Source organism: Ochotona curzoniae, unplaced genomic scaffold (assembly GCF_017591425.1).
Source record: "Ochotona curzoniae isolate NIBS_2020 unplaced genomic scaffold, NIBS_Ocur_1.0 contig_523, whole genome shotgun sequence".
In the NCBI taxonomy this organism is placed as follows: domain Eukaryota; kingdom Metazoa; phylum Chordata; class Mammalia; order Lagomorpha; family Ochotonidae; genus Ochotona; species Ochotona curzoniae.
Window position 1 is genome coordinate 5,298,181 of NW_024466459.1, and position 12,899 is coordinate 5,311,079.

General features: G+C 44.0%; 1 protein-coding gene across 1 annotated transcript; it reads left to right on the forward strand.

The window, feature by feature from the left end:
* Positions 1–924: 924 nt before the first annotated feature.
* KCNJ2 (potassium inwardly rectifying channel subfamily J member 2) lies at positions 925–11,275 on the forward strand. Its single transcript, XM_040989573.1, has 2 exons — positions 925–1,079; positions 6,079–11,275. The coding sequence occupies exon 2, from the start codon at positions 6,295–6,297 to the stop codon at positions 7,576–7,578; it is 1,284 nt and encodes a 427-aa protein (XP_040845507.1). The 5' UTR covers positions 925–1,079; positions 6,079–6,294; the 3' UTR covers positions 7,579–11,275.
* Positions 11,276–12,899: the final 1,624 nt, after the last annotated feature.

Here is a 12,899-nt window from a genome sequence, read left to right on the forward strand (position 1 = left end):
GGGAGGGAGGCAAGGCAACACGCTCTTGCCTGGTTGATGGGGACGAGCAGAGCTCAGAGTCTGTAGGAGTTGCTGCTGTCGCGAATTGTTCTGCTTTTAGACCTGCAGAGTGTGCCGGGCGGCGGTGCAGTGGGAGGCAGGACGAGGCGGGTGGGAACGAGCCGTTCACCCTTGGGAGAAGCCCGGGCACCCTGTAAGTCACCCACCCACCCCCAGTCTTGAGAGCAGCTCGCTCAGCCGCCAGGCGGTAGCCACACCCGCGCGTCCATGTCCAGCAGGGTTCGGCGCGCGCGCTGCCTGGCCCCCGGACACTGACCCCAAGAAATGCGCCGCAGGTGGGGGTTCGTGGAGGGGGACTCGCGGGGGCTGGGGTTGGAGTGGGCTGCTGGGTGCTGGAGGGGTGGAGACACAGTGAGAGACGCGCCGGGGCTGAAGTGGAAGCTTCGCCGGGTTACAGACGCCTGGCCCCGGGACTGGCAGTTCGCAGGCCCCTGGGGGGGGAGCTTGCACCGCACCAGTCACCTCCGGGGGGCGGCGGGGGGGGGGGGTAAAAGCAAAAACGGCGACGTGTGAGGCTCTGGGAAGGGTAAGAAGCTTCGCTCTAGGCTAGGCTGCAATTAGGCAGCCGCAAAAGCCCTGACCGCGGCTCTTCCCACCTGCTGCTGTCCTAGCTGAGCCGCAACTTCCTCCTCTCCAGCCCCGGGCCCGACTCCCCAGCCGGGCTTCAAGGGTGGAGGAGGAGGCGGAGGAGGAAACCCGGCAGGTTCGCTCCGCGGACAGTGCTGGCCGGGGGTGTAGCATCCTCCCCGCCCCTGCGGGCTTCGACTCTGCGATTGGTGGACAGCGGCCGCAGGCGGAGCCAGGAGGCCAGATTTTCGCACCGGCAGCTCAAAAGAGCGCAAGATATTGCAGAGCGCACTGGAGCCCTGGCCAGCGCGCAGCCTTCCCGGCGCCGGCAAGCTGGGTCTTGGGGATTCTGGTTTGCTTTGGCTCCCTCGCTTTCACCAGCCACTGGATCTTACATACCTCTGTGTCCCCCACTTCCACCCCATGTCCCCATGCTCCTGCGCCAGCAACAGGTAAGAACTGCTGTGTGTTTTCTTGCCTCGCTCTCGCTCGTTGCCTGTGTGTGTGCCGGGGAGTGGATTCGGGCCACCGTCCCTTCCCCTGCCCTGTCCCGCTGCTGCAGAGGTGGCCAGCTGTCAAGCTGCTGGAGCGCTCACCCACGCTCCAGAGTCCCAGATCATGCCTTATAGTTTACGCACCAGAACATCCCCAAGAGCTAAAAATACTGAGACATGCTTGGAACAGTTGAGCAATAGAAGCAGATTTCGCTGCAGCATCTGTTTGTGCTCTTAACTTCCAATGCACCAGCTGTAGCGAGATACTGGGTTTGGAGGCAAGGGCGAGACAGTCCGTGTTGAAGTCTCCAAGAGGGGAAAGAGAATAAAAGAAAGAAAAAGAAAAGGGTGCTTAGAAGTGATACGTCTAGACTTCTGATCGCAAATCTTAGCAAACCGTGAGGGTCAGCAGCATTCTAGGTTCTTGCTGTTTGTGTGTGTGTGTGTGTGTGTGTGTTTTCTCTTGATTCTTTTGAAAGTTGTAGCTGAGAGTTCTAGAGTGTGTCTCAAAGTTGCTTTGCGGGGAGACAGGAACAGAGCAGGAACCCCGCTTGGATTTGAGCCTTAACGCAGCAACACGTTGACATCATATATGCCACTCTGCTTTGAACCATTTGTTATTCTTGAAAATACCTAGCTTGGTTTTAGGGAAGAAAAATGAGCACAACAGGTTTATTTTGCAAGAAGATTATATCATCATATGAGTTGATCATAACAATTGAGAAAATAGAGATAAAAAGCAGGGTGTTTGATGCCTGGGTCTGCATAAGCAGATAGGAGGAGGGAACTTGGAAAAGGCTGTGAATTTTCAGAACTGTCGAATTTACCTATGGGAAAAAAGGCGGTGTTCGAAAAACCTGTTTGGGGTTAAGAAAAGCCTGCCTATTACCGTTTATCAGATTGTTTTATTTTTGTTTGTTTGTTTTCTTTTCGAGTTCATATTCCGTAGGCTGTCTGATATCTCCCTTGGCTGACCACGGTTGTGTGTTGGCCGAAAATGATTTTTGCACTTGCTGGCTGCTTGCTTCTGCTTATTTCCAAGTGTTGTATTATCTAGAAAATTCCTGATGCTCGCAGGAATAAGAGACATTGCCTTGCGGGTGGTGAGAGGGGTGAGTGTTAGGGTCAAGGTCATTTTGCCTTGCTGTTTTGCTCTTCTTTCCCATGTTTTTGATGACACTTTCCTTCTTTCTTTCATGCTCTTGGTATCCACAAGGAATATCTGCTCTAAATTCTTACATGACGTTGGCTCCTTTTTTTCTAAAAAGAACAATTTTTCTCCGCCCTTCAGACTCTCCAGTTGCAGAGACTCTGGCTTCCGGGAGTGTCCTTGTATGACTTTTGAGTAGCCTGAATGGGTGACCACATTGTTACCTGTATAATTTGTTACAAGGGTTTTTTTTTTTTTCTTAAGTGCATACTATTTTATTTGGAAAACACAAATATCTTTCAGCATATGCTGATGCTGAGCTCCATGCATTGCTGGTACCAATACTGGAAATGGTGCCCCCCTCAGTCAGTGGTCATCCTTCTGCCCTCCTGGCTTCCCCCACCCCCTTCTGTTTACTGAGCCTCTAAGAGCTTGCTTTGCTAGCACTAGTGTTCACATAGCAACATGTGCCCAGAGCACACTCAGGCTGGTCTATATGGCGTCAGCTGGGGAATAGCTGCTCTGAACACTCATTAGCAGATTTCCCACTCAGCCCAGTCTACTCTCTTTTGCTGTCTTGATTTCTTATCTTTACTCAGAAATTTCTTATGCACTGCACAACATGGTCATACTCGGGGTCACATTTCTTCTCATGTATTCTTTAGGATGTCATTTTTACAGCATTTCTTTGATAAGCAATATTAGAAATATTTCCCATGGAGAAGTAGCAATTTAGATACCCCCTTGTATTTAGCCATCGCTCTCTTTTCTTTAACATCTGCCCATTTACCTAAGATTAAAGCGCTGAACTATTTTTTTCCATTGCTTATGCTTAATTTTGGCACAGCCTATAAATAGTCTTAACATGAAGAGCAGCACATGTAACCTCTCAGTTTCCCAGAAATACTTTCTACATCATTTGTTATGGCATGGATGGAATGATTCTGTGTGTCTGTTACGTTTGCATCCCAGGCCTTTACATATTTTGGCTGAACTGGGAATTTGCACGTTGTTTAAGTATCCATTCTCCAGGGTAGTTGTCATTGAGGAGCCAATCACATCGTGCTCCCATGGATTCTTTATGTACCATTTCTCAAAACGTTATTTTGAGAATCTGCTTGAGATAAAGTTCCCATAGAACCTGGGAAAAGATATGTATGTATCAGAGCTTCTCCTGGATTTCAGTGAGACAGGAGCTGGTACGGACGCTTTCAGATTTCCTGGGAGCATTCCTGCATGTGGGCAGGTTAACAGCAAAGACAGCCTTTGTAGCGAAGTGACACAGTGAGCCTATCAAATTTTGGCAGGTTCTAAACTTGTGCTATGTAACCAGTTCCGCATGATGTGTGTGCATACATAAACGCACGTCAGTCTGTTTGGGGCATATCTATTTGAAGTGATAAAAATTTCCATTTTGCAAAAAAAAAAAAAAAAAAAAAAAAAAAAAAACCTCTTACTTTTCCCTTTCCAGGAAGAAATGGTAAGATTTCTAAGTGACGCTTCACATGTGGAATAAATTCTGTCATGAGCAGTGGCAATATGACAGGAATAGTCGCTCAATGCAGGCTTTATTCAAGGCTCTCAATGTGGAAAGCCTATTCATAGAAAACTGGTATTGTGAGATTTGCGGAATTCAAATGTCCTGGGGTCAAGATTTTTGGAAAGTCATATTTCAGCCTTTAGATTCCCTATGGTTGTTGTGTCTTAATCTGGAAAGGGTGCAGAAATAATCCAGGAGAAACCCGAGACAGTCTGCTCAAGGCCCCTAATGGCAACTCAGATGGAAGGATCATTTTGAATCATAAAGAGGGGAATTCCTGTTGTCAGTGTATAACTTAAGGCTCTGAAGTCAATCACAATTAAAACATACAAACTCTCATTAAATGAGGCTCTCATCACCTCTCTCCCCACTCCCCTGCCTTTTCATTCTGGAAAGTTCATCTGCATTTGCATTTGGCGTTGTGTTGCTATCTCTCTGTCTTTGCATACAAACACTTGGCAATTTCATGTGAGCCAAAAAAAAAAAAACCGCTGAAATTGAAGTCATTTTTTTCCCCTATGGCTAAGATCTAGAGCCCTGAGGAATGTGGTTCATTTTTTTTTTCTTTTGTCCACGTGCAAACTTCACAGAAAAGCAGACAAAACATTGAAGCAGGTAGAAGGTTAGGAAGGCACAGTAACTTCTTTTTGTAAAGTAATTCAAGGCACTTTCAAATTGGGCATCATTTAGGTGTCAAAAGCTGCCAAAATGTAACACACATTGCAATTTTCACAGATGACTAATCCCAGGAAAAATGTGTTGGGGCACATTCTTGCATAATAACTTGGATAAAGAAGGAGAAGTTAAAAGACTATAACGAGGTATTTTCAAATACAATGCACCTTGCCTCTTCTTTAAGCGGCTGCTCTAAAGCAAAGAGAAATGGTTTACTTCATTTCTTTGCAGCTGGCTTGGCTGGAATTGATTTTACTAACTGCTCAGTCATACTCTGACCTTAGGAGAAAAAAAAAAAGTAGACGTTTTATTATCAAAGCTGCAACAAATTTCTGATTAATTCTATGTGCTGTGTATCATCTTCCTTAGATATGAAAGATGGGTTTGATTATTTGAAAAGTTGAGAATCACCTTTATGTTTATTCTCAGGGAACACCTTAGGATTTCTTTAATGCTTTTTCTAGTAACAGAAAAGAAAAATAGTTTTGTTGGAGTAAAAATAGAAAGGAAAGCTAAAGAGATTGGTTTGTGTGTGTGTATGGGGGGGGGGTTGTTTTGTTTTCACTAAGAGAGAATGAGGCGAAAACTAGCATTAGTTCCTATTAAGTAAAGGTGAGTGCCTTCTCCATAGGAACCTACAGCAAACAACCGCCCTCGAAGTGAAAGTGAGCAGGTTGGCATTTATGATCTGCTTTGATGGCAACATTTTCTCTGTTTGGGAGCACGTAGCAATGGCCCCCACAGGCAATGAGTTCCTGTCCTTTCTCAATCCACTGAAGACCTGGTCCTCTGGCACAGAGGTGCTTACTTCCTAGCCTGTCTTTACACCTGGCAGTCCCACCTCAGGAGAATTACAGAACCCCTATTGCTAGGCAACAGAATTGCTCTCTGTCCCCTAGAGCAAGGCTGCATCTTCAAGTCCCAATATCTTGCTCTAAGAGAGATGTTATCGGGTGTTTCTGCATAGTGGCTGCTGAAAGTGTGGGAAGTGATGGAACAGGCCCAAACAGTAACCAGAAATTGGGATCCATTTCAGATGATCATAAGGACCGTCTGCAAAGTTTTTGTCATCTAAACAAAATAAGCTCTGCCTGCTGATTTCAAGCTTGTCATCAGAGGCCCATCATGCACCTCCAACTCAATATTAATGCTGAATTATAGTAAGATGCTCTCTGAATCTTATTTCCAGAAGCTTTGTGACAAACGCTGGGATCAGAAAGTTTTCCTTCTGCTGCTGAATAACTTTGGACACTAGCAAGCAGGGCAAGCAAAAGTTGAGAATGTCGGAGGACAAGTAAGCCTGAAACATACAGTATACAGAACAGTAAACATTAGCAGAAGACAGGAAAAGAGAGGGGAGGGGAAGAGAAAGAAAGAAGAGACTTGAAATTTTTGTTGAGTGAATATCACATACAATTATTTTGTATTTAGTAACTTTCTGATTTGAAACACAGTTTTGAAAAACACAGTTTCCCATTATCTCCCGGAAACTTTATATCTGATTTGGTGCTTTCATTGGGATCTGTTGCCTTGGACAGTAGATTCTTCCAGAATGGTTTGTCCCCTAATTAACGACTTCTTGTTTCTCACAGGGCTCGATCTCCGGATAGCATTTGACTTAAGGAGAGCCTGCTGCATGTCAGTAGACAGACCTTGCTAGAACCCCTCGGCTCCTGGAGACACTCATCTCGCCTCCTTTTGTGTGTGGGTGTGTCCTCACTGAGCATTCAAAACTGTTTCTCCAAAGGTTTTTACAAAAACTCAGACTGTTTTCCAAAGCAGAAGCGCTGGCGTCCACGGCAGAAGCGATGGGCAGCGTGCGAACCAACCGCTACAGCATCGTCTCCTCGGAGGAGGATGGCATGAAGCTGGCCACCATGGCGGTGGCAAATGGCTTTGGGAACGGCAAGAGTAAGGTGCACACTCGGCAACAGTGCAGAAGCCGCTTCGTGAAGAAAGATGGCCACTGCAACGTCCAGTTCATCAACGTGGGCGAGAAGGGTCAACGGTACCTCGCTGACATCTTCACCACGTGTGTGGACATTCGCTGGCGCTGGATGCTGGTTATCTTCTGCCTGGCGTTTGTTCTCTCGTGGCTGTTTTTTGGCTGCGTGTTCTGGCTGATAGCTCTTCTCCACGGAGACCTCGATGCTTCAAAGGCGGGCAAAGCGTGCGTGTCCGAAGTCAACAGCTTCACAGCTGCCTTCCTCTTCTCCATCGAGACCCAGACGACCATAGGCTACGGCTTCCGCTGTGTCACGGACGAATGCCCGATTGCGGTGTTCATGGTGGTGTTCCAGTCCATTGTGGGCTGCATCATCGACGCCTTCATCATTGGCGCCGTCATGGCGAAGATGGCCAAACCCAAGAAGAGAAACGAGACTCTGGTCTTCAGTCACAACGCTGTGATCGCCATGAGAGATGGCAAGCTGTGTCTTATGTGGCGGGTGGGCAACCTCCGCAAGAGCCACTTGGTGGAAGCGCACGTCCGAGCTCAGCTTCTCAAATCCAGAATAACTTCCGAAGGGGAGTACATCCCCCTGGATCAAATAGACATCAATGTGGGCTTTGACAGTGGGATCGATCGTATATTTCTCGTGTCTCCCATCACGATAGTGCATGAAATAGATGAGGACAGCCCTTTATACGACTTGAGTAAACAGGACATTGACAACGCAGACTTTGAAATCGTTGTCATACTGGAAGGCATGGTGGAAGCCACCGCCATGACCACACAGTGCCGCAGCTCGTACCTGGCAAATGAAATCCTTTGGGGCCACCGTTATGAACCTGTCCTCTTTGAAGAGAAGCACTATTACAAAGTAGACTATTCGAGGTTCCACAAGACCTACGAAGTCCCCAACACGCCCCTATGTAGTGCCAGAGACTTAGCAGAAAAGAAGTACATCCTCTCGAATGCTAATTCATTTTGCTATGAAAATGAAGTCGCCCTCACAAGCAAAGAGGAAGATGACAGTGAAAACGGGGTTCCAGAAAGCACAAGTACGGACACCCCACCTGATCTTGATCTTCACAACCAGGCCAGCGTACCTCTAGAACCCAGGCCCTTACGGCGAGAGTCAGAAATATGACTGACTGTTTCTTTCTCTGGAATATTTACTTTTCTACATAGTCTGTTGGTCAGAGGCCTGAAACAGTTATACGGATGACGGTACCGGTCAAGAGGTGGATCGACTCTAGTGGCCACGAGAGACTGGGGCTGGCACCACGGTTTTCAAGGAAAGACTGTAAGCTCGATGGTTGACATTAAGCACTAAACATGCCTCCGCATGACCCGATGGCACATATATGTTGTAGAATAAGTTATGGGTTTTTATGTATTGTTTTGTGTTTGGACAAAACTTGAACTTGCAGGCAAGCCTTGGTTGGGTATCTGATTTATCCAGAGTGCTTCTCTTTAGGGAACAAGAATGTTTTTAATGGCATAACAAAGGCAAGACTCGGCCTTAATTTTTTGCAAAGCTGCTAACTACATGAACACAAATTGTATTTTTGTTGCAGTGTAGTTTTTCTTTTATGTAAGTTAAAAGTCAGTGTTGAACTTTGTTGAAAGCTCATATGTGCTTCAAAGTGGCAAGTATTTGGCTATTAACTGCCAAGATGAGAGCCTGATTTTCTGAGGCCAGTAATTTGTTTGCTAGCATTGATTTTTTTTTTCCCTCTCTCTTTGTTACATAAGGGCATTATGTAACACTAGCCAAATGGTAGCCTCTGGGTTTTTTTTTTTTTTCCTCTCTCTCTCTTTCTCCATGATATTAATGGGTTAGCTCAAAATTTAAGTTAGACTACCTAAAATAAATACCAAAGATCATGCATATTTTTGCACAGTGACGATTATGCTTAAAAGGAGGCCTACGGGCCGTCTTGAAATTGAGACGGTAAACTTGAACCTCATCAAGACCTAGAACCACCTGTTCCTGTTCATTTTGCACCTTATTCAGAAAACAGAGCATCAGTCATGTAGATGTGAATGACCGTACTGTTTTTAAAATTTTGTTCTTTCATAAAACATTGTTTATTAGAAAGGAAGTTAAAAAAAAAAAGGAAAGTAAGATTCACTCCCACACAAACACACACACGATAGTATCAACATGGTTGCGTAAAGTAAGAGATGGTGACATACTGTTAGATTTCTCTGATATTTTATGTTTTGCACATTCCATGATTTATTTCAGAAGACAAGATCTTGGTAGAACTTTGTTGGCATCCTCAAAACTGAGCCATCCAACATGAAAGATAAATAGGCTTAAGCCTTTGTGCTGGAATTCCTTGCTTGGAGTGTCAGGACATTTCCAGCTTGAGTCCCCCCTCGAGAAGAGATTCAACTCTTGGCCTGTAGGTTGTTCTTCTGATCAATCTGTCTGCAGCAGCAAGATCTGCAGTATCACAGAAGGCTGCGGATGCCCAAGTGGGGAAGAAAGGAGGTGTGGACAAGCCTGTGTGATTCCACAGCACAGCTCAGCTCCAGTACTCAAGAGTGAGAGGAAAGCTGCCTGTTTGATGCTACAGGACTGGAACATGAATGTCTCAGGATCGTAGCATCAAACAGAGGCACAGAAATATAACGCAATCACAAACAAAGGAGATGACAGCCTTGACAGGGTCATTTCCCCTTTGTGACTGCGTACTCGCAACGGAGCATGAGCTGACCACTTCTTTCCTGGAACCCTACAGCAGTTGAGTAAGGACACCGTGTTTTGCAGAAGCCTCTCTACCAGGCTGACTGCCTTGCTAGAAACATTTTCTTCTCTGCTTTAGATCAATAATGAACCTTCTTTTTGCAAATTTGATTTTGGTTTCATGTTTATTTCCTATTAATAGTGAATTCTGAGGTTACTGACTTTTTAATTGGAGTCTCAAAATCAACTCTCTTGTGGTATTATACCCCATGTATGCCATTAAAAAACAGCTTGTTCTAGAATCATGTATTTGTAATTGGATGTCTGTGATAGTCTCTTGAACGGCCACATCCGAATACAGTGCCTGCAAAACTATGATAGTTTCTGCTGTTTGCAGCCTTCAAGGTCTATGGAATTAAAAACCACACAGTGGTTTTCGGAGAGACCAAGAAAGAGATGTTGAAACAAGTTGTGTTATTTTAAATCTGAATTCAAAGGCAGGTTTGGGAAGTTGTTGAAAAGAGTTGGAGGGACTGCAGATTGGAGAAGAGAGTTTGTGGAAGAGGTGATGATTTGGTCACTGACAATGAAAGACTATTAAGGGCATCAGCTGCTGCTATTAAGAGGTTTTGCAAAGGAAAAAAAAATAATCAAACCAAAGAGTATTCAGTGATATGTAAATTAAATGAAGATGCAGTGGAGAAAGGGGGTGACCACAGGAGAGGTTCCCCCCAAACATACAGTGCTGCCACTTAAAAAGACTTGAGCTCTGTGAAAAGGGGTGGGTGTGGGGGGCAAGAAAGAGGGAGGGAGATATTTCAGCTTATTTCTGAAAGGAGAAAAAAAATCTAAAATTTCTGGTGCACAGGTTTGTTTTTTTTTTTTTTCAAGAATATTTTGCAGAAGCTATGTTTTTAAAGTGTACATTTTATAAAGTTTATCAGATATTTTCATATTTAAAGCCAAATGTAAATAGAAGTCTGTAAAGGGAAAAAAAATTGCCATAGAAAGTGTGATTTCAATGCAGCAATCTCGGAGAGCTAGCACCTATATGCTACCGGTTAGCATGGTTTTAGCAAATATTTCCCGGCTTTATAAGGTTCGTATTGCTATGTTCTCTTATTTATTTCAGCATGGGCTGTTCATTTGAAAGCTTCTTTTAGTTATTGGCATTTTAATAGTTATGAGCTTTAAATCGCTTTTTTTTTTTTTTTTTTTGTCAAGAGCCAAGACACAGGTAATGCACGCCATTTATTGCTGCGTTTTACCTTCAAAATAATGGTCCTCATTGACGGGGTCTCCTTAACTGGTGCACACATGTCACTAGAATGCAGACAGAAGGGACTCACGGTGAATATCTGGGGTTGATCCCCAGATGCAAGTTGCTTCTCTATTGCAAGCAAACCCCTCATTACTTAGCTAGGATGTAATCCCTTTTAAAGAATGTTTGCCCATATCGGGATGGGCACTATATTTTTTGGGGAAGGCATAGATTCCTGGTTATCCTATTTTTAAATAAAGGGTAGACAAAGCGAATTCTATTTTGATTATTGAGAAAGGAATAGTTTTCTATCCCTCTAAGTGTATACTTGAATCAGACATTTTGAGGATGTCATTATAGCACTGTAGTTATTTCCAAATTCCTAGAGAATTTTTTTTAAATTTACGTTGTTTTTGTTCTATTAATGCATTATTTCTTCCCTGCCCTTGTATTCTTCTCGATCAATTCCCATCCCAAATCCTGAGGTTTATGTGATGAGCTGTCCCCCCAATCATGTTCACTTTGCAAATAGCACATGTCACTTCATATTTCATAGTAAACCACTCATAATGGCAAAAGGCTTGTCCTAGGAAGTTGAGTGAGTTCTTTTTTACTCTGTGTCCAGCAATATTAAGCTGGGAAATTAAAGTGTTCTATAATCACCTCTCATCCCAACCTTTGGCAAACTAGAATTTCTTTTCTAGTCATGTTAGGGGAGTGGAACAACCCTGGTCTTTGACAATCATAATTGTTATTATTTTCCCACTTGCCATCTTTTTGTATCTAAAGTCTTCCTATTGTACTGCACAAACCATGGATTGTACATATTTTTATATGTTATGTCTTATTTTATTATTTCTGAATAAAAAATTAAAAACCAAAAACAAAGTGGTGCATGAATCTTTGGGCTTCCTGCATGAGCACTGTGGAAATGCAGCACCATAAAGCCAATGTTCCCACACAATGGGACACAAACCTTGCTAGTTTGGATGAATGGAGCCATAGAAATTGCCTGGATGGACAGGTGCACTGCGATAGCAGATTAGTTTAATCCAACTTAGAGGAAACCAAGCTCATATTTTGTTTTGGGCCAGAATCGTCTAAGAGACGAAAACATAGAAAAGACTGAAAAACAAGTGAAAAAAAACCCAACTTACAATGATTAGATTTGATTCTCTTTCTTAGGGTAATAAAAGTTTTTGTTTGTTTGTTGTTTGTTTTGTTTTAGCAGAGTGTCATCTGTATGTGGAGCTTTTGCTGATCTGTTACTTTGCCATTCTGGCAAGAAAAAAGTTGAACCTTCTATCATAGCCTAGAACAGGGCTCCATTCAGGACCAGCTAAGCCTACTGGCTTCAGGGAGCCGAGAGGCTGTTCTGGCAGCTAAGCTGTGCCACACTGCAGTCTGAAAGTGCTCTCACACATCGGAACAAGCAGGTCTGATGGATGGATGGCTTGAGATAGTGGTGCTCTGTGTGTACAGCCAGTAGGCCACATTTGACAGAGGGCCTGTATCTGATTTTTAAAGCTAAAGCATCCCTGAGGGAGGCCAGTTGGAATTCAGGTTTTACCTGTCTCCAAATCTAGAACCTAGTTGGAGTTGATAAACCATATACTGTTGTAGGTCACAGAGCTATCAGGAATATGTGTTGCCAGAGAAACTACAGGCTTCCAGCAGCAAATTTGGATGAACAAAATGCTTCTCAAGGTTAGAATTATTGAGGAAATTTGCATTGTGAAGTATTGGATGTTTCTTAACTATCTTTTCTGACAAATTCTCCTGTGGTGTTAGTTTTCAAACACAGTTCTACATTCATTCTGAATACTGAATAATCTTGTGATCCTTTAGCTCTCATTTCCTTTTTTGGGAAAGATTTATCTTTCAATTTAATAATGAATTAATTTATTTGAAAGGTAGATTTACAGAGTAGGGCAGAGTTTTTTTTTTTTTTTTTTTTTTTTATCTGCTATAGATTCACTCTGCAACAGCCAGGGCTGAACCAGGGAGAAGCAAGGATCCTAGAACACCATTCTGTTCTCCCACATGGGTAGCAGGTGTTCAGTGCTTAGGCCATCCTCTGCTGCTTTCCTGGGCACGTCAGCAGGAAGCTAGGTATCTAGATGCTCATGGTCTTGAAGACAGAGACTTAAGTCGCAGTACCACAATGTTCACCCCTGATATCCCCTTTAAGAAACTAAGTCCCAGACACACAGCTAGTCCCCTAAGAAGATATTTCCACAAAGCTTGTGGAAAAGGCTGATGATGATGGAGGGACTCTGCAAGGATTTGAAATTTTTTTTTACCAAAGCAAACTCATTCTTTGCCTTCGATTTTCCGTGAACTTTCTCATGCCCCTTTGCGTGGAGCTGAGATTTAAACTGAAGCCGTGTAGTGCCAGGCTGTGCTGCAGCCCTACTGCAGGTGCCCCCAGTGTGGCACCACCATTTATTTAACCCGAGGCCTTTCTGGTTCTTGGGTTCATTCTCCCCAGTGGTGAAAGTACATCCTTTGC